The sequence below is a fragment of the Ochotona curzoniae genome, unplaced genomic scaffold (genome assembly GCF_017591425.1).
Source record: "Ochotona curzoniae isolate NIBS_2020 unplaced genomic scaffold, NIBS_Ocur_1.0 contig_3190, whole genome shotgun sequence".
NCBI classification, from domain to species: Eukaryota; Metazoa; Chordata; class Mammalia; order Lagomorpha; family Ochotonidae; genus Ochotona; species Ochotona curzoniae.
The window spans coordinates 13,156,908-13,179,673 of NW_024465751.1; the positions used below are offsets into that span (position 1 = coordinate 13,156,908).

The 22,766-nt window shown below is 39.9% G+C and overlaps 1 protein-coding gene across 2 annotated transcripts in view; it reads left to right on the plus strand.

The window, feature by feature from the left end:
* SAMD12 (sterile alpha motif domain containing 12) overlaps positions 1-22,766 on the plus strand; it is a 446,863-nt gene that overhangs the window by 24,302 nt on the left and 399,795 nt on the right. For both annotated transcript variants that reach the window (XM_040979381.1, XM_040979382.1), the window contains exon 2: positions 9,295-9,473. In XM_040979381.1, the coding sequence (XP_040835315.1) occupies positions 9,295-9,473 (179 nt within the window). The remainder of the gene's footprint in view (positions 1-9,294; positions 9,474-22,766) is intronic.

The window sequence follows — 22,766 nt, forward strand, 5'->3', positions numbered from 1 at the left end:
AAATTACCATGCACCTAGAACACTGGCCAAAAATTAAAAGTAGACAATACGAGGTATAAACGGTACAGAAAAGCTGAAACCCTCTTCTCCTATTAGCGATATACTGTTGGTATAAACATTGAAAATTATTTAATGTTTTCATACCACATAGCCCACATATTACAATATATCCAATAAAAGAGTGTACATAGTACACCAAAATACAGGAATGTTTAGTGATTTTTAATAATCTTGAACGGGAAGCAACTCAAATTTCTCTCAATAGGAAAAGGGATAATCTTATTAATTAGGTTTTAAGAAAAGACAGGCAACTCTGCAAGAGATATTGAGATATAAGGTGCAGATATTTTATCTTCATTTATGACCTCATTCCCAATGAGGTTGTTTAAAAAGCCGGTCATGGTAAGCTTTTCTTCTGGGCCCAGCATTTTAGCCTAGTGACTAAAGTCCTCACCTTGAATGTGCCAGGATCCCATATAGGCACAGGTTCTAATCCCGGAAGCCCTGCTTCCCATCCAGCTCCCTGCTTGTGGCCTGGGAAGACCATCAGGGACCGCCCAGAGCCATTGGACCCTGCACCCACGTGGAAGACCTGGAAGAAGCTCCTGGCTCCTGGCTTCAGATTGGCTCAGCTCCAGCCATTGCAGCCACTTGGAGAGTGAACCAGTGGACAGAAGTTCTTCCTTTCTGTCTCTCCTTCTTACTGTGTATCTGCCTTTCCAATAAAAATAAATACAACTTTTTTAAAAAAATTTTTTTTCCTTCTGAATTTACTTCAGTTTGTCTTTTTTTTCCCTTAGGTTTTCCTTTTTCAAGTCCAGAGTCATGCATTGATATGTGTGAAACAAATGGAATTATAGATAATGCATGTTTTCAAGGAGGTTTTAAAGATGCATCTTATACTGTTTGTGTTTGGGGCATATGTGATTATTCTTTATAAAGTTAAGATTGTTAATGCCGTCTTTCCCCCATATGGTAGAAGAGAGTGACTGGTTTTAGGTTTGCATAATAAACAGTAGGTGCCAGGATTTCTATGTGATTTTGCTTAATCAACACAAAAATAAATTTTGTTACCATTTTACAGAAAATGGGTGCTTACGTCTTCCCGTGCATGAATATATATAGCAGTGCTATTGTGGATCTTGTTCTAAAATCAGTGTGTGGGCAGAGGAGGATATGAAAGAAAACAAGTGATTTCTGTAGTTTAAATTTAATTGGCAGAGTTTTATTAATGCTGTTTTTGTTAGAATTGCAACATCTTGTATATAATAGTGACTTTATAAAGCGGGGCCATCATATCATCTGTAGAACATTCTATTCCCAGGTTCCCACTGCTCCTTTACATGGGAACAGTTCCATTTAGCTGTTGAACACATTTACTCAGCCTTTCTTTTGCTTTCTGTATTTTTTCAGTTTTGACATTTTCATGTTGAGACTTTTTATTTTTCCATTTGCATGACATTCATTGGAATATTTTTCTGCATAGCTACTTTATGCATGTAAAAGCTGTTGGTACTGTCTTATGGCTTAAGTCTGAAATCAGTGTCATCTTGGTGTTGCTGTCTATTGTCTGTTTTATTCAGTTTGAGATTTTCCTCTACAAGAGTCATTTTTCATTGAAACTTCAATGTTTTCATTTTGGCTTTTTTTTCCTATGTAAAGGAAGCATGGTTCATGAATGGAGTTTTTTTTAAAGATTTATTTTTATTATTTTCTCATTGGAAAGGCGGATATACAGAGAGGAGAGACAGAGAGGAAGATCTTCCGTCCGATGATTCACTCCTCAAGTGAGCGCAACGGGCCGATGCTATGCCGATCTGAAGCCAGGAGCCTCTTCCGGGTCTCCCACGCGGGTGCAGGTTCCCAAAGCTTGGGCCATCCTCGACTGCTTTCCCAGGCCACAAGCAGGGAGCTGGAAGGGAAACGGGGCCGCCGGGATTAGAACCGGCGCCCATATGGGATCCTGGGCGTGCTAGGCGAGGACCTTTAACCACTTGCACCACCGCACCGGGCCCCATGAATGGAGTTTTAAGAGCATAATGAAAAAAAAAAAAAAAAAAAAGAGCATAATGGCACTTCTCATCTTACCCTCCTCCACTTTCACTCTCTCCTACCCTCGTTTCTATTATTTATTTATTTATTTATTTATTTATTTAGTTTTACTTTTTACAATGGCATAATTTCAGTTTGTTGATAATCACAAAATTAGCCGTCCACTAAATTCAATATCCAAAAAGTATCAAATGGAGAAACACTGTTCCTCAAGAATATAGATATGGGCTTGGTGCAGTAGCCTGGTGGCCTAGTGGCTAAAGTCCTTGTCTTGCATCCGTTGGCATCCTCTGTGGGTGCCGGTTTTAATCCTGGCAGGCCCACTTCCCATCCAGCTCCCTGCTTGTGGCCTGGGAAAGCAGTCAAAGAGAGTCCAGAGCCTTGGGACCCTGCACCCCAGTGTGGGGGACCCGGATGATGCTCCTGGCTCCTGGCTTTGGATCGGCTGAGTTCTGGCTGTTGAGGCTGCTTAGAGGGTGAATCAAGGGTTGGAAGATCTTCCCCTCTCTCTCTCTCTCTCTGTGTATCTGACATTATGATAAAAATAAATCATAAAGAAAATTATATAGATTCAACTATAAAAATAATCAAATATCAAAATGTCAGTTTTGCTCATATATATTATATTTTGTTTCTGTGTTTATTGGTTACCACAAGTCAGAGGAAGCAACATGTTTGCATTTTGGTGACTAGTTTCTCTCACTTAGGCATAATGATCTCTGATTGCATACATTTTGTTGAGGAAACACACCATTTCAGTCTTTCATGGGTAAGGAGTATCTTTCTCTCTCTCTATATATATATATGTGTGTGTGTGTGTATGTGGTTATATAGATATATACAGTTATATTATTGATATATAGTATGCACACATACATTTATGTGTGTATATATAGCAGTTTGTATGATTTTCTAAGTTGATTTCTTATTTTGGTTATTGTGAGTTGAAGAACTGAACATGGGGGTATAGATAACACCTTAATACGCTTATTTTATTTCCCTTGGTTAAATTCCAAGGAATAGGATGGCTGGGCCGTATTATAGATCTGTTATCACATTACTAAGGAATCTATGCAGCAGATGTACAGTGTAACTCTGTTCCTCTCTCTTTGCAGTTCTGGCTTCAGATTAGTAATATTTTTTGCAAATCAGTGGCATTTTATATGCAATAACAATGCCATGGATGAGAAAGAACTTGTAAGATGAGTCCCATGCACAATAGCTACCAGAAAAGAAATACTTTTGCATATTTCCATTGGTTTACAAAACTTTGAAATTTACATAAACCTTCTGTTTTAGCTAACCTTTGCTACCTCTTTTGCCAGGGTTAGAGAGATGTTACCTTCGTTCGCAGACAGAAAAGTTAGAAATTCATGTTGGCAGCTTGATCTCAATTGATACCTGATAATTTGGGCTTCTTCATTTTGTGCGGGAGATGGAGAAAATAAATACTGATTCTTCCTCCGACACTGACTCTGCAAAGGAAATATAACATGTAGTACTCAGATTTTCATTACTGTAGTGAAATACTTAGATACATTGCTTATTAGGAAAAAAGCAGTTTACTTGCCTCAAGCTTTTGGAGGGTCAATTCCAAAACTGGTTAGTCCCATTGATTTGTCTTCTGGTGATAATAGCACTAGCACTCTGTTCTGCAGTGTGCCTTGAGTTTCTACCTTAAACAACTCTCTGAATTACACTAGTATTTGAGGGAGTTGTGCAAAAAAGCCCATAATGCCAAGAAGTTATGTGTGGCTGCAAATAAGGAATGTGCATGGACATCATGGACATCGGAGTATATTATTCATGAGATCATTTATTCATTTAGTAACATTTCTGAGATGTTTGGACTATGCAGATACGTGAGTGAATATGGCAGTCTGCTTTTTCAGGTAAGAGCTAAATCAGTAGTTTCAAGGTTACTTTCATTCTGCTATTGAACGTATTTGGTTGGATTACACAATAAAATTGTATGCAGCCAGTATTCTTCTGAAAACTATTTGCTGTAATAGGAGAATGACAGTGAGTAGCAACAAGTCAACAAGTGTAGCAACAAGTGTAGCAACAAGTGTAGCAACAAGTGTATTTCTATCATTCCCATGCTGACTTGATAAACCATGATCGTGTACTTATTATAAATTAATGGCTTTGCTAGACACTGTTTTGTAAAGCTCTGTGAGAAGTGGTTACAAGCTTTCAGGGATTTCTACTTAAAAAATTAGAGACATGTTAATGAACACTTGCAACATATGGTCTTCACACAGAAAAAGAGGTGAATTTTCAACATTGCTTAGAAGAATTTATTGAGAGTAAGATCAGTTATAGCTTCACAGTGAAAAGAATAAAGCTAATATTTCCTAAAGGAGTTGTTACTGCAAATAAGAGAAGGGAATGGATATTGTTGCAAAAGGTTGGCTTCAACCTAGTAGATAAAAGACATCTTGGAGAGTTGTTAGCAGTTGCGTGTGATGCCAGCAGATGTATCCTCAGTGTGGGAGGCAGTTTATCCTAACATGGCATTGGATATGTGTGTATCATGTGTCTATTGCCTGAAAAGCCTGGAATAAAGGAATATCCCATTTGAATAAGACTATCTGCCTTGTCTCACAGCAAGGGAAGTGTGGCATGGGCAATAATTGGAAGGACTGAAAGATTGGGCAACTTCTGGTCGAATAAGAGCCACTTGTTCTTCCATATGAAAGCACAACTGCAGTGCATCCCTCTGATCTTGCACAACATGACCAGAAAACAAATGAAGCCTGGCGCTGTTACTCTAACCTGTCAATCTGGAATCTAGTTACCCAGAGGTTAGGCTCTGGAGGCCCCACCTCACCTGCAGCAATTAGCGATCCAAATCGTGCCTCTCAAGCTGAGACCGATATGGACACTTCCTTTCCAAGAACATTCTTTTTTTTTTTAAGATTTATTTTTATTATTTATTTATTGGAAAGGCAGATATACAGAGAGGAAGATCTTCCGTCCGATGATTCACTCCCCAAGTGAGCACAACGGCCGATGCTATGCCAATCCGAAGCCAGGAGCCTCTTCCGGGTCTCCCACGCGGGTGCAGGGTCCGAAAGCTCTGGGCCATCCTCGACTGCTTTCCCGGGCCACAGGCAGGGAGCTGGAAGGGAAGCGGGGCTGCAGGGATTAGAACCGGCGCCCATATGGGATCCCAGGCGTGCAAGGCAAGGGCCTTAACCACTTGCACCACCATGCCGGGCCCCAAGAACATTCTTAAGTTATCTTATCCTTGCTTAAAAAAAAGAAAATAGAGATTCCAGTTGAATATCACATTGATAAACTTTGATATGCAAGTTACATGTCTTTCTGCTTATGAACTAAGTTGAAATTAGATGCAATACACTAATTGTGCAATCATGACCACTGTTCATTTCTAGAAATTTTGATCTTTCCCAAACTAGAACCCTTTTCATATCAGTAACTCATTATTTCCCTCCCTTAGGAAATGAATAATTGCTATTCTTGAGTATTTGCTATAAGAACAGTTTAGAAGTAGAATTTTTCACTATTTATCCTTTGTATCTGTCTTGTCTCACTTTGTGTAATGTGTTCAAACTTGTTTTGATTGTAGAACATGTCGGAATTTCATGTCTTCCTAAAGCAGAAGATATTGTTAGATGGATGCATAATTAAAATGATCCACCTGTCCATGGGCAGTTGGGTTGTTTCTGCATTTTGACTGGTATTAATGACACTACTGCATACATGAGGGAGTCTGCAGGTATCTAATCAAATCCTTGTATTCAGTTCTTTTGTGATTGATCCAACACTTCAGCATTTAAGTACAAACACTAATTCTATGTTCTGTATTTTCAGGAACAACATACAGTATTCCACAGAGGATACATCACTTTACATAACTTAATTTCCAGTTTCAGGGTTGATAGGGAAGGGAAGGAATTTTTTTTCACAGAAAGAAAAAAAAAGATGTTCCCTTTAAAATGGCTCTGATAATAATACCATAATATGTGCCTTTACATAAAAAACTTGTACTTTTCTGAAAAATAATAATTTTGGAGTCTGTTTCTGTTTTTAATTCTTCATCTTGGAGAACTCAACATTAGTGACATTCAAATTAAATGAAAATGGCATGATAACATTTCAGGTAGAGACCACAAGCTCCTAGCAGTGTCAGTTCAATAACTAAGAGTTGATTAGACATGTGAGTGGTCAGAAAGATCAGGAGAATTTGAAAAGGTTGTCCAAGCTGACCCAGGAGCTGTTGAGCCCATTAAATTAAATAAATAGCTTTAGTGATAACACAGAGGGGTATTGACGAAGACAAAAATAAAAAAGCAATCAGCAACACCTTTTGCATGGTACCCTAAGAGACAGGGGTCACACTTTGTAGAAGACCACTGAAAGTGGCCTGATTTGTAGTTATGATGGATGTGAAATTTAAGGACACACGAATCAAAGCCTGTCAGAAATCATTTTAAATAAATAAACCCAAACACACACTACACTACACACACACACACACACACACACACACACACACACACACAACCTAAATCAATTATTGTGTTTACAGTCTAGGAAACACTATGAAGAATTAACCTGAGTGAAAAAAGACTATATATTTAGAAAGTTAAAAAAATTCTGCCTATTTAAATATACCATCCATTTATTATTTGAAAGGCAGAGACAGAGATCTTCCATTTGCTGGCTTACTCCCCAAAATGCCTGTAGCATCTAGAGTTAAACTAGCCAAAATCAAGAACCAGGAATTAAGTCCAGGTCTCCCACATGGGTGGCAGGAACCCAAGTTAGTGGGGAACTGAAGTGTGAAACAGAATCCCGACTGTAGCCCGGGCACTTCAAGTTAGAAGGTGAGCATTCTGCGCAGTGTCTTCCTTGCTGTGCTGAATGCCCACCTAGACATCTTACATTGTGAGGTATTTACTTGCAGAAAAAAGCTTTCTTCTGATTGAATATCTAGTCGTATACAGAGAGACTGCTGGCTCACTGCTACTGGACGTATGCTTATGTTCCTGTTGAGTGCCAGTTGTGGATCTGGCAGTAGATCATGGAGATGGGGGGCTACCTGCATGCCAGAAGGTTGCAGCTTGTGAGGTAAGGCAGCTGGGAGAATTGGGTGGACTCCTTGATGCCAGGAGGAAGATGAGGCTATAAGAATGACCTGGGATAGAAACATTGGTGGAGAGTATAGTAAGCAGAGATGAAGGCAGCACAAGGGCCTGATATGATGGAGACACAACAGAGAAACAACAAAAATAAAAGCTATTGGAAGTTACCTGTTGTTCAATGGTATTGCCAGGCCATGGCTTTCAAGTCTGGATGCAGCAGAGCTACTACGGCAGAGGAAAGACTAAAGCTATGTTATGCTTTGACTTAGTAATCTTTAAACCCATCCCAGGACAATCTTCCAGTTCCCTACACAAGCACACCTTTTTTTAAATCACCAGTTTTAATCTACCTAATTGGATAGTCAGTGTCAGTAGGAAAGTATGTGTGAGAGAAACCAATGGATAATGGTAGTTACCCTCATGCTTTCGTAGCCTTTGGCTACCAAGTTCTCTTCCCACCACTACCTAATTGGAACATTGTGATTGGTTTCCCACCACGCATTCTTCTTCCCCTGTCCTGTCAAATAGCGCCATCAGTGAGACTTGTAGAATTAGCTTTAGTGAAGGTCACTTAATTGAAGGGTAATCCTGTTTGAACTTCCATGGTCTTAGTTCAATAATGTAATTCTATGTCCTGGCCAATAAGAACAGAAGGTAGTTAGGGTGAAGAAATTTAAGATTAGTCAAGATGCCCCTTCTGCAAGATGATAACCAGAAGGTGACATGTACTTGGGGAGGCAGCAGCAATGGCCTGGATAGTTGGGTTCCTGCCACACATATGGAAGGTCTGAATTGAGTTCCTAGCTGCTAGTATTGACCTTTCACATCCCTGTGTGTTGGGGACTTTTGAGAAATGAGCCAGCAGATGGAAGTCCATGTTTGTTCTCCCCTCCTCCCTCTCTCTGAAACATGGCTCTAAGGCTTTTTAATTATCTAGAATAAAATAAACCCATTACAAAGTTTTAAGTATGATAGACTAATGATATACATAAAAAGAATCTTGAAAAACTACACAAATTGCTTGTTGTGAAAAACACTCTTCATGGATTTCAATTTTTGCACCAAAACAAACATTTTAATTTTATTTTCCATGAACTTTTAAAATGCCTTAAAAGGAGTATTTACCTTTTTAAAGAGGTTCTTGAATGGTCAACTTTGAGGTGCAGTTGGCTCGAACGGGTAAGGGCAGTGAAGGTGAGGTACAGTTGATGAATTGGGGTTGTCCTTGATGTGGAGGACTGCTGGTTTTGGTGATGTGTGGAATGAATTGGTGAGTCATGAAAAGAATGATGTTAAGAGGGACTCCTTGGAGTATAGGCAAGAAATTGGGCAAAACTGGAGATAGATACTGCTTTTGGAGGAATGTCAAGCTTTAGTTTGGAATGTGTTAGCACTGAGACATCCTTTTTGCATTTGACGTAAGATATGGAACAGCCATTTTATTTATGTCTGACTCTTACTGTGACAATTTCTCTAAGCTAGAGTTAAACTTTCAAGAGTCACCGTTTTGAGCATTTGAAAGTAAACCAGCAGGTGGAAATGGCATTTTCTCTCTGCCACTAAAATAAATTTAAAATGCTTAATGTAAAATAGAATCACTGTTTCCTCTTCTCTTACTGAGATTAAGGTTCTTTTGAGATGAGCCTGTGTCTCTGGAGTGGGAAACAGGAATAACACTTTGTAAGTTCTTGATAAGTAAATATTGATCGAATGAATTTGAGAGGGTGGACTTGGACGGATGCTTAAAGAATAGAGAAGAAATAGAATGAGGGAATGACCACTTTTCCAGGAGGAGGCAGAGATGCAGGTTAAGTGCAAGGGTGTGGAAGGCAGTCGCTAAACGGGCTGAAATGATATTCTCATCTGTGATGTGATTAACAGCCTGATCATTTTCAGACAATGTGGAATGGATGGGTTCTGAGTTTGTACTGAAGCCTCTTTGATTTCCAAGCTTGTGGTTTTGTACCCTGTGTTCGCCCTCACCATATCGTTTCTGTTGGTTATCACACCGACTCTCAGCTCACAGGGGCCTTGTTTCTTCCCTCTTGGACCTGATGAAGTACTTTCTGTCATCGGCACTCTCTTTATGTGATTTGTTTTCTGAGTTCCATTTGTGCTTCTTTCTCAGCTCTCCACTGCGGTTTGAATCCACGGGGTATCGATCACCCTGCCTGTGCTGAAGGTATTAAACTGCAAATTGAAGGTGAAGGTGTGGAATCTCAATCCATTAAAAACAAAAATTTGCAGAAGGTGCCTGACTCGAAAGGAACCCCCAAGCGACTGCAAGCAGAAGCAGACACGGCTAAGGTAGGAAATGATCCAGTAAATCATAGAAACTCTGAAACCTACGGGTCTGATAGGTTGGGGTCAGCACACAGGAAAATAATGTTTTCACTAATTACTGTTGGCTCTTCAGTTCAATTAGTGCTGTATCTTGATGAAAAGTAGTAATAAATGAGCATGTTGACTACACTTCCTTTAGAATGAAATTGATGAACATTTGTGGTTAGTCTCATAGCAAGAGTCTGAGCTATGATTTGTAGAGAAAAATGCCTTGAACTTAAAGCTGTCAGTACCAGCTACCAGACTTAGATTCACCACATTAGGGTGTTGAGCATGTCATGTGCACTCTGAGTTCCAGATTCTTCATTTCTAGAATAAAAATTGTAAAAGCTATTGCTCCCATCTGCTTAACAGAGCAAGCAGTTCCATACATGTAGAAGCATTTACTTTTATTTTGGGGGAAAAAATAAACTTTTTTTCCTATTAACTTTAGCAATGAATTCATTGCCAGATTTTAAGTACTTTGAAAAAATTCCAAGTTTGCATGCATATGAGGAGTATTGCTGACACTGTAACAACTGCTATTTCATAAAGTGTGTATGTGTGCAGACATACATATACCACACACATGCACACACACTTATGGAAATGTGAGGAACTGTGTTCCTGTAACAATTCTATAAGACAGATTAACAAATACTTGTGTTAGTGGAGAATAAAATTGTTTTCTTTTGCTGTGGACTTGTCCCTCTTAGTGTTTAGGCTAGATGTAGGTTTTATAAAGATGAGGATGTCCTCCTCCAATGGCTTTCTGTGATGGAACTCACCAATATTCATCCTGTATAAATATTGAAGATGTACTCATTTTCCCCTTGGAATTAACTGTCGTGAAATTTGGCTGCTTACTTTGTATGTTCTTAGCATGGAAATTGCAATTGTTGGGTGAGTGAATGCGTCTAATCCTTAGAGAGCAATTGCTACACGTACCAGGAAAGGTCTTTTGGTTATTGTGCCATGGATGCTTTGATCCTCTCTCAGTCTTCTTTCAAATCAAATGGTATTTTTTGCTTTATCTACGATTTTTAATAATTGCCATAATCGCTTTTTTTCTTGTGAATAATTTCAAACTGATGACATTAGATTGTGTGTGTGTGAAGAGTAGGAAGTCATTAGCAGGAAAGACATTGTGAGTTATATGTACTAGATATTTTACCTAAGATAATGTACACTTTATAGAGAATTGGTCATTGATCACTGGAGTTTGATTTATGAGAAGAGGTGGAAATAAGTGAACCTTGTTATAATATCTAAATCTGATCGAAATGTCCAAATAAAGCAGGTTAGAAGGAGATTCTGGGGAGTTTAACATTGATGCAATGCTTCAGGTTTTATCAGACTAAAGCTTTAGTAAAACGTGGGCAAATTGTGCATTAATTCATGTAAGACTTTGACAACAGTAGTTGAGGATGGGTGGGCATGGACCGAGTTGGAAGTGGCATTGTGTGTTCACTGCAAGCACTGGGTGCATCGCTCCCTGATGTTTCCATACCACAAAGTAGGTGCGTATATTATGTGCTTGTGCAGACATTTCTGCTTTCTCTTGTGCACTTACAGGAGTTTTGGATTTATCAGTCATCACTTTTTCCTGGAGTAAAGAATTGAACCGCTAGTAACATGACCTAAATTTAACTGCAAAACCGCTGGCTAAAATGTGTGCACTTAAGGCTTTTCAGCAGTGTGAATTGGTACAGCATTTTGGAGGAAAATAAGATAGTAGTGATCAAAATTTTTAAATGAGTGTAATTTGTGGCTAAGCATTCCATTTCTAGGAACTTGTGCTAGGGAAAGAATCGTGCAGGTCTACCAAGAAAGCCCAGGAGAACTGTGACTCTAGAACTTGTTAGGAGATAAAAACATTGAGAATAGCCTAAATGTCCATTCATATGACTCTGGGTGTGTATTTATGCAATAGAATAAAGCTCTTCCTTTACAAGGATGCAGGAGAACTGAAGGGCTTCTGGAGGCAAATGCCGATTCTAAGGCGAAGAAGGCAGAAGAGTGAGTTACTGTACAGTGTATGATGCATTCCCATCTATGTAAAATTGTCCTCTATATAAAGATTTTACTGAATCTGAAAGCATTTAACCCATGATTTAAGAAATCTTATATCTGGAGTTTAAAATTATGGGAAGGGGAACTTTCATTAGCTGTATCCCTATTTTGTGTCAACTTCTTTAAGATCTATATTCTCTTAATTATTTATTTTAGAGTCTTACAGATATTTTCCTATTAACCTTAGGACTTCAATCACAACTTTCTCTTTGTTGGGTTAGCATTTTGCCTTTAAAGGTGCCAAAGTTCTCCCACATGGGTTTTAATTCCTTTTGAAAGGTTTATTTTCCAAAATTATGTACTGTTTTGGTATCTTTGTGCTTATATGTATATTGTATTGTAGAGGGCATCTGATTAGGTGCTTTTGTGTTTTTCTTTACCTGAACCCTGTGTCTCAATAAGCTCGATAACCCTGACCGTGTATTAAAGTCATGGTTCAGTTTGTTGTTCTATCTATTCTTTACTCACATGGTAGTGGGGACAAAATTGAGAAGAAAAAGGGGGCTATGGCACCTTTAGAACTGAATCTGTGCTGTAAAACTGGAATGGTGAGCACTCCAAACACAGAGGAGAGTTTCAGCAATGAAGCCCAAGCATCGTGAGCCAAGCTGTGGCAGCTGCAGTGCTCAGGTGAGCTCCACACCAGTTTCTCACAGCCAGAGTATCTGTTGTGGAAATGAAGACTGGAATCGTGTTGGGGGTCAAGCTGTACATGGATTTTAACTCTGCCTAAGGATCATGGATTTACTTTCTACCTGTGTTATATAATGTAGCGGTTCCAGCCACCTGTGACTGTTTAAATTTACTGAAACAGAATAATGTTGAAGTTGATCTCTTTCTTCGTATCAGTACATTTCAGTTATCACATGTATACAGGAGCTGCAGTTTCAGACAGTGTAGATACAGAACATGATTGCCATGGAAGAATGTTCTATTGAATGGTGCTATCTTCATCAGGATAGGGGACCATTGGAGTGTTCTGGAAATAGGAATTTAAAATGAAATTTTGTTGACATTCCCTCAGGGAATAGATGGCACTCAAGATGGCATTCCCTCTTGGAATGTCTTGGTCCTGGGTATATACAAGATATGGGTGTGTTATTTTAAAAAAATCTCAAAATATTCAGGAGTCTGTTTTTAAAAAGATGTTCCTAACCGCTTTGATGATGGGGATTTGAACTTCCTTGGCAACAATAGCTGAGGCTTGAGATGAACCCTTGAATAGGCAGCTCTGGCTCCTCACATCTTGGAATTCTGGGATGCATCTTCCTCAAAACTGTCCTCAACACGCTTTGGGGAAATAGCAAATCATGACCTCTGGACTTGATTTTTCAAGGTGCTCAGAAGGAAACTTCTCCAGGCTATGTGTTTACGGTTGTCAAATAAAAGCTTGCTCTGTGCAGATAGATACCCACTTTTCCAGCCATGATGCCCATTTATGATGCCAGAGCTCTTCATGAATCCCTCACGTCTGCATTTCTTCCTCATATTTTTAATTATAAAACTGGTTACCAGAATATAAGTTCTGGGTAATAACTACAGGAAGATGTTAATTCAAGTCTAAGCCTAATGGTTCCAAATTCAGAGTGTTGATTTCGCTAACATTAAATGTACAAATGATCTGTTTATTTGAAACGAAAATGTACTCCGTTAACGCTGAGAATCTGGCCAGCTATGCAAAACCAAGAGGTTAAGGCACTGCATGGAATCTTCTCAGATTTTGAGTGCTGTATTATGTAAGGGAGAAACAATGCCAGCATCTAAAACAGTGAGTAATTGCCTGCACTTGGCTTTGGGACGCATTATGTGACTCTCTGGCAGCAGCTAACATTTTCTCATTAAGTTAATATTAGATTTAGTTTGTATTTCTTTGGCACAGAGTTAAAGGAGTTGGCCTGGAACTTGGTGCTGAGGGCAGGAGGAAGAGGAAGGCTGGTGTTTTGGATGGGCCACAGGTGGACAATGAGCGTCGACTGCAAAGCAACTGGTGGGTGTTTCTACCAGTGATTAGTAGCCATTACTCAGGGATTAAAACAAAAAACTCAAAGTATTTAGGCTTAGCTTAAAAAGAAGAAGGGGTGGATTGCACCTTGATCAAATTACATTGCCCAGCAGCGTTTGAGAAGCTATCTGGCAATCTGGGGATGGAATGATCTCATTTTTGGCTCTCAGTATTCTTGGCTCAATCAACAAGGAACAAGAATGTCTCCAAATGAAATTGTCAAACCAATCTCATGCCACCAGTGATAGGAAAGGACATGATTCATGGGACATAATGAGGCATACTGAAGAACTGTCAAGCATCAGAACAAGAGAGACAAGCAAAAATGATTTCATACTCTTATGTTCCAGGGCCCCAATACTTATATACAATGGGGACCTTGGGAACATCTCAAGAACAAATGTAGTATACTCATTATTTGAAGAGGCAAACCTTTATTACTAATTTGTTAAGCCTTCCAAACCAAAAGGTGGTACTAAATAAGATATATTCAAGCTGTAGATTCATAGTATAATTAACAAAGAAGAAAACCCAGGTAGCATTTAACCATCTAATTTCTTTTATACCGAGGAGCTGAGCCTCAGATAAGATTAAGTGACTTCTCCAAGATCTTAACACATAGTGCCACGGATTGACCTAAGGCAGTTTGTTGGACAAATGTTCTGTGCCCTCCTCGCCTTTGAGCTGACAAATCTAGATGAAATCACATGTGCTTTAAGCCCTTTGGCTATTGTTACTTTTGTGGGCTCAGATGGCAGAGTTTTCCCTGTAAGAATAATGGAAGAGATGGGCTTCTGCCAGTGCTGGGTCAGAGTGCCCAGTTCCAGTTCCATCACAGTTTTAACACAGCACAGGTAGGCTTTGCAAAAGATGTTTTGATCTATAGATAGTCTGGTAGCACTCTGCCCAACTGTTGTTCTTTTCCAGCCTGAAACCAGGAAGATCAATATGCACCCTCTACAACCATGGTAACAGTTTAAAAGCCATAATAGTTAGGCTTGGTTAGGATATTTCAGAATTACATGCATTCATATGAAGGCAAATGTGCAAATGGTACTTGAGAAAACAAGAGGAGGTGGCACTCAAGACTGCATTGAGAATATCTGTAGGATTATAAAAAGACTCCCCATCCTTGAAAAGACACAAAGGACAAAAGGAGAGAAATCTGTGAACCTTGAAAACCCAGGCAAGTGGTGAACTCAAGAAGCAGGTAGGACAGAATCTACAGGAGGATGAGGTGGCAACGCTGGAGGATTGTGAAAGAGAGCAGCATAGGATCTTTGGCCATACTAAAAACAGGGGATCTTACGCTAGTTCCTACCAGGAGCATTGGTAGTTTCAGAAACACATTGTCTAAGCAGATACAGACTGAGCCCCTCAGCACATGTACATGCATTCACACACACACACACACACTCTCCATTACAAGATGCATATTTTTGCATTTCATCTAGTTTAGTAAGTTGCTGTTGATCTGTAAAAATGTGAGCTCAGGTAATCATTTGTTACTGAGACTTTCCGTTGATGGCACACACAGTAAATAGCTCAGCATGGTGGATGTTGAAATTGCTTGAGACTTTGAAAAAGTGGATGCATTTCACTGAGGTGGCAAGCAGTGGACCTGTGATTCCAGTGCATACCTGCATGCCTTCGTGCACTTCAAGGATGTTGCTGCGCCTCAGTGTAACTTATTGCAGGTGTTGGACAGCTCACCGTATACTGCTTTCGCAATCGCGCTGAGAACTGGGTGATGGTACTGCAAATTACTATAAACGCACATCTGCTTTTCTGTTCTGCTGTCTCCATTAAGGTACAAATATCCATAGCTGGTATTCTACTTGTACTTATACAAATTTATAGTTGGGGGGTCTGGCATGGTGGCCTAGCGGCTAGAGTCCTCATTTTGAACATGCCGGGATCCCATATGGACACCGGTTCTAGTCCCAGCAACTTCACTTCCTGTCCAGCTCCCTGCTTATGGCCTGGGAAAGCAGTTGAGGACAGCCCAAAGGCTTGGGATTCCACAACCCCATGAGAGATCTGGAAGGGGCTCCTGGCTCCTGGCTTCGGATTGGCGCAGCACTGGCCGTTGTGATTATTTTGGGAATGAATCATCAGACGGAAAATCTTCCCCTCTGTCTCTCCTCCTCTCTGTATATCTGACTTTCCAATAATAATAAATAAAACTTTTAAAAAATTTATACTGGGAAAGAATAGAAACACCATAATAAGTAGTAAAAGATTTCAAATTTCCCTGCCACCACTGATACATTAAGAAATAGACTTTGCAATCATAATTGAATTAAGATACTCTAACATTTTCTGTTGCATTAAATGTAAATAACATAATGTGATTTCATTATGCAGCCATGATTCCTTTTGAATCCACATCCTTTCTTCCACATCCACTGTCATCACAAGGTTCCTCTTCATTATTGTGTCTTCTCCTGTGGACCCTGTTGGTGACCTCCTGGTTGGCTGTCACTTCATTCTCACCCTATTGCAATCAGTTTCCCATAGAGTAGTCCTGAATCAGCAGGTGCAGCTCAACTGGTCCCTCATGAAATATCAAGTAAAACTGCATGCTTATTCTTGTAAGAAATATGACAGGGCCAATGTGTGGCAAATTTGGTGCGGGTGCCACCTGTGATTCTGGCCTCACAGATGGGTGCTGTTTCTTTCTTTTTAAAAGATTTCTTTTATTTTCACTGGAAAAGCAAATTTAGAGAGAGGAGGAGAGATTGAGAGGAAGATTCACTCCCAAGTTGCTGCAATCCAATCCAAAACCAGGAGCAAGAAGCCTCTTCTGGGTCTCCCATGCAGGTGCAAGGTCCCAAGTCCTTGTGCCATCCTTGACTACTTTCCCAGGCCACAAACAGGGAGCTGGATGGGAAGCAGGGCTGCAAGGATTCAAACCAGCCCATATGGGATCCCTACATATACAAGATGAGGACTTTAGTCGGTAGGCTACCACTCTGGGCCAGTGGGTGCTGTTTCTTGTCCTGGCCACTCTACTTCTGATCCAGCCTCCATATGGCCTGGGAAAACAGAAGTTGCTCAAGTATTTGGGCTCCTACCAATCAAGTAGCGACATGAATGATGCTCCTGACTTTCACATATGGCAATCCTAGCCCTTTAGGCCCTCTGGGAAGTGATGGATGCACTCTGTCTCTCTCACTCACTAGCTCGCTCTCTCTGTAAGACACTGGGGTCTGCTTGTTTCCCATTAGGCTCTTTGCTGCCTTTCAGTTTCTTGACCATACTAAAGTAATCTTTTGGACCTTGTTCTATTCATCATCCTGTTCTTTCTCTTCATCATTGTGCAGTTTTTTCTTGAGATATAGGAGTTTATTCTTAAGATACAGTTCAAATACTCCTCTTTATGAGGTCTTTCCCAACTACCCTAACTATATTAGTCCACCAGTCACTCCTTCAGACATCAAGATTTATTTCATCCATAGAGTTTCTTGTGCTCTGTAATTATTTTGTTTATTTTATTTCTATACCAGTATTTAAACTCCTTGGCAGCAGTGATCTGGTCTGTCTTGTTCATTGCTGTTACATCAGCACCTGTTTCTGTGGCATATAACCAATGTTGAATTCTTGCTAAATGGATTCATAAGTCAGTTTGGACAACACGGAAAACCCTTTGCCTTAGGATTTTCTTCCCTTATCACTAATAATTATGTCATTATCTTTAGGGCCCCAAAAAGCAAGAAGGATAAATCTTCACATGTCTTCCAGTGGTTGACCACATGTGAGAATCTTCCAGAATGAGGTATTAAGTGGTACCTCATCCATACAGTGAACGGCAGATACTTTCACAACCATTCTATTACTCTTCATCCTCAAAATGTCTAGGTTGTCCCTCCAGGCAAATATTTGATTGTAGCCTGTGGCAGTTGTCACAAACTTGATTTAGGCAAACATCTCCGATTTTCAGATGAGAGGCTTGTCATCACTGTGCTCTGTCCAGAGTTGGACAGGATTTCAGATGCTAAACTGCTTCAGCCCATCAGCATTGTTATCTGGTATCCACGACTGTCAGGATCACTGACTCTATCTCCTGATCTTCATTTCCGCACTTGGGAGAGAGGAGACACTCATGTGTCTCTTCCTCTTACAAGAGTGCTAATCCCATCACAGAGACCCCTACATTCATGACCACAAACAAGCCTGATCACTTCTCCAAAGTCCCGCAGGCAAATTAGAGGTTACAACAGCAACATACAAATTTCTAGGGGGCACAAGTCTAGAGTCCCTGACTTACGCCAAATATATCTGTAGGATAAATGCTAAACAGCTGAACACTAACTCAATATTTGGCTGTAGTTGAATATGAACCACATAAAGTAAATGTGGCATGCAGGAATAAATCTTAAATGTGAATAAGAAAACATTATTACCACTTAATTAAAATTACAAGTAATAGAATTTTAAAGTTTGGCATTATGGAACAGTAGTGATGATTTCTCAATACTGGCAGTTGCTATGGATTTAATATTAAATATTTATGGTACTGAATCCTCTTTAGCCTGAGCTCCATGAATGAGAAAATACATTTGTGAAGCTCTGCCATTACAGTGATGGCACTAATGGGCACAAGTCAGTTAAACTTTCTTCCTTTATGGTAACAACTGACTAAAACAGTCTGGACTTCCTGTGTTGGTACAAACAATATGATTGAAGGCAGCCTGTGAATGAAAGCTTGAGGATCTTGATTAATTTTTGCTCTCCTTTGTGGGTTTTAAAGCAAAGGTTCCATACTACACATTGTAAAACATGATTCTCAATTCAACAACCAGAAGAATCTGATTTATGTACGCATCTAATTCTACCCAGGCCATATTGAAGGATGTAGATCAGTAGTGGAGCAGCCCAGGTTTGAACCAATGGCCATTTGGGATACAGGAACTACACTGGGAGGATGAGCTTACTGAATCAACATGCCAGCCTGACTCCATATCCTCTCATCAGTGTTAATCTTCCCTGTGAGAATTATATGGGCATTCTTGCCTAAAACCCTGATCTTATTCTTTTTTTTTATTTTAAGATTTGTTTAGTTTTTATTTGAGAGGAAAATTTACAGAGAGAAGGAGAGACACAGAGATATCTTCCATTCACTGACTCACTCCCCAAATGGCAGTAATGGCCAGAGCTGAGTTGATCTGTAGCCAGACCTGGAGCTTCTTTCTGGATCCCCACGCAGGTGCAGGGCCCAAGGTCTTAGGCCATATTCCATTGCTTTCTCAAGTCATTAGCAGGGAGCTAGATTGGAAGTGGAGCAGCTAAGACATGAACTGGTACCATATGGAATGCTGGTGCCACACTTGGAGGATTAATTTGTTAAGCCACAACTAGCCCCAAGACTTGATCCTCTAACTCAGCTATTACTCACATGTACCTTCATTGCTTTCTTGAACTATGTAATGTCCATATTTATTGATCATCATTTTGTGTTACCACCCTCTATCTCTACTTTGTTTAGTAACTTAGAACACAAAAGAGATTCAATTGTTTGTTGTTTTGTTGTGTTCTTGTAATGATGAATGTGCCTTTAGTCTTCAGCTGACTTTTAATATATAAAGTAGTATAAGGAGATTTTGCTCTAGTTTCTAGTTTCACTGTGCAAATAATATCTATTGTGTCTAGTTTTAGTGGAAAGATAATTTTCATATTGCAAAAATTTTAAAAGATATCCTATTTGGATTATTGGCAGTGTTGTATATGTAATTAAGTTAGATGATCAAATGAGCATAAATTGTACATGAGCTGAAGAATAAAAGGCCGGACATTTGGCTTAGTGAGTAAGGTGTTGATTAGGTTTTCCATATCCCACACCAGGGTGCCTGGGTTTGATTCCCAGCTCTCAGTGGGAATCTCCTGATTCCTGATTCCAGTTTAATGCCAGCCCTGGGAGCCAGCAGAGATGGCTTAAGGAATCGGTTTTCTGCTACCCTTGTGGGGGATCTAGACAGACTTACTTTGGTATACCCATTCTCCTCAGGTTGCCATCTTAGGTGTGTAGGAGTGAATCAGTGAGCGAAAGCTTAGGCTTGCCAGGCACAACCCAGGCACTTCTTCTACTTCTCCCAATGGATGCCCAAGCACACGAAGCCATATTTGGCTTTTTTCCCAGGCTCGTTAGCTGGAATCAGGATTTCAAGTGGAACTATCAAGACTCAAACCAGCACGCCTATAGCATGCAGGTGTTGTAGAAGGCAGCCTTCCTCACTGTGCTACAACAGCAACCCCTTTTTTCCTTTTAATTTTTGCAATGACCTACTTTCAGTTTGCTTTGTAGTCTCAAGTTTAATGCTTCATGAAAGAAAGAATTCAGTAAGTAGAAAGAAAAAAAAAACCCTGTTCTGCAGGAGTATAGATAAGGGTTTTAAACAATAATCAAATCTTAAGCTGTGAATTTCACTCATACATTACAACTCATATACGTTACATTGATCATGACTTTAGTTTTGACACAAGGCAGATATCAAAAGTTTTAACTGTAAACTACTAAATTAAGACGAACTCAACATTTGAAGATTTTAAAGCTTTGCTCCTGGGTCTCGGCTCGTTGCCTTTGCCAGGACATTCAGGGCAGGGAATGTTCTTTCCCTGTGCTCCATTTTGTGCTTGTGTGTAGCTGACAGCCGTCAGCTAATGCCTCTGCCTCATTTTGATGCTGTGATTTCCTTTTATGTGACTCATGATTTCTTCTGTGTTCCAAATGCCCGGCACCTGGTTCCAATTGTTAGGCTTAGAGATGAATGTTGTTTTTGCAGTGTCGTATGTGTGTGTCTGGGGTTTGGTCGACTTAAACGGTTATTTTGTTTTGCAGAAGTTGACCTATTTTCTCTTGCTTCATGCAGATCTATCATGTTTCCCTTACCATTTACAGGTCAACTTTGTAGACATGAAGCTTCTGGAATGACCCCTCTTCCCCTGGGGGTTACTTGGCTAATATTTATTGGCAACATCTGGGCTTTGGTGCAATGTTGTTATTTACAACCATGCTTATTAGTGCACTTCAATGAGTCATGGCCGTTTCTCGCCAACGCTTTTTGTTGAAGATGGCCCCAAGTGAAGCTTGAGCTTTGCAGGCATTAGGAAATAGGGGCTTGTGTGTGTGGATGAGAAAACACAGATAATGTAGGTAAGTGGAATGGCTATAATTAAAGTGGATATTAGTAGGAATCTAACCCATCCTTCTGTACTGGCTTGTGAGACTATTGGTGGGCCAAAAAAAGTGAAAGGATTTGCACAAGCTTGCAAGAAGTGAGTTGTAGAGATGGCACAGAATGAGATGTGTTGCTTCTCAGTCTACCAATCTACCATGTCCATTCTCTCTTGAAAATTTATTCGACACTTTATCCAAGATGTTAGTGGGGAACACTTTTATAGTCCATTTCTTAGGCTTTTTCCTACCCTAATAAGATAATGAGAAGACTCAGGTTGTGTTTAGGCAAATGTTTCAACGTCCCTTCTAGTGTAGTCTTTAAGTCATCACTAGATTGGCAAGCTTAATGATGTGGGTGTGGATATTGATGACTATTGCTTGGAATCCAGGGACTGGGACCTCTACTGTTAAGGTGATATTCTCTGTCTCTTTCTCTCTGCCATTCAAATCAAGGGAGGGAGAGGGATGTTAAGTTGTAGTGGGTTCAGCTGTCCCCTGGGATTCCATACATCCTGTGTGTTAGTACCTGTGGTAGAGGCCTCCCTTCATTTCCAATCCATGTTCCTGCTAATAATGCCCCTTGGAGACTCCAGAAGGTGATTCGGGTACTGGTGCCCCTGCCACCCATTTGGGATACCTGGGTGGAGTTCCTGGATCTTGCCTTCAGTTTGATCCAGTCTAATTTTGCCAGTGTTTAGGAAGTGAACCAGAAAGTAGATCGGCCCATTTCTCTTTCTCTTTCTTTCTGGTCCTTCCCCTCATCTCTCTCTCTTTCACTGCCAATCTGCCTTTCAGATTAATAAATGCAACTTTGAAGTGTTTCTCAGGATCATAAGCATAGTTCTGCTCATTTGTTTGAAAAATGGTATTTTATATATGCATTTGAGTAGTAGTAAAATCAGCTTATGGTGAAACCATCACCAAACTTATAAGAGCCTGCACTCTTCTCTTGTTCTCTTTTAGTTACAGCCATTTTTCCTTTCTGCATGTCCTTGGGTTTTGTTAAATCCTACTGCCTAATTCAGCTGTAGGCACCAGTCCCTTGGGGCCTGCTCACAATCCCTGTCCCCCACACCTTGCCAACAAAAAGGCCCCCAGATGCGGCTTTCTCTCTCTTCTTCCGGCTTGCCTTTCCTTTCCCCTCCTCCCTGCTATTCTCCACTCCCCCCCACCCCATTCCTGCCCCACTGGAATAAACCTCCTAAGATACTAAAAGAAAAAAAAAATCCTAGTTCTTTAAACAACCACTGTGAAGATGAACTTTTATTTTTTTAACTTTATCTTCCAACGAGACCTATCTCGACCTGTCCTGTTGTTTGCTCCTACGGCTCCTCTCCTTGGAGGTCTCTGCAGAGGACAGCAGGAGCCTAATCTTCAGGACTGTCTTCTTCCCTGGGCCCTTGTTCATTTTCAGCTGCCTTGTGGGCAGCTCCCTTGCTCATACTGCTATCCGGTCACAGGGCAACCTCAAAAAGCTGGGCAGAGGATAGGTCACACCCCCTTTCAGGGAGCTCAGAAGCTTTTCATAGAGAAATCAAGGGGAGAAACACAGCATGTATCATGTTAGATGTGAGTCAAGCTTATTTCTCATCCATAGTGAACTTTCAAGAAAAAGGCTTGTTATCAGAAATGCCCTACTCTAAAATGATTTGGTTAACATTACTTATCTTGAGTCATTTTGTATTCAATTACTGAGTATTGATTTCTGTATTTGTACACTGAGCAGGAATTTAATCTGATATTTTATAGCTTTCTTAAACAAAATTTATTAATCAGATAGTCCCATGAACTATAAATTTTACTATGCTAATTTATCATTACTTTACTCAGGTTGAGAGCAATTTAACATTTTAACTTCTTTTATTGAAGAAAACAGTGTTAACACAGTGATAAAAGTTAAAGCATTAGATACTTGTAATTTATTCTAATTCTTATTTTAAATAAATCCTGTACCACAATGATGCAATTTAAAATACAATGATGTGCTTTTATTAGAAGTAAAAGAACTTATTTGCTGTGTATTAGA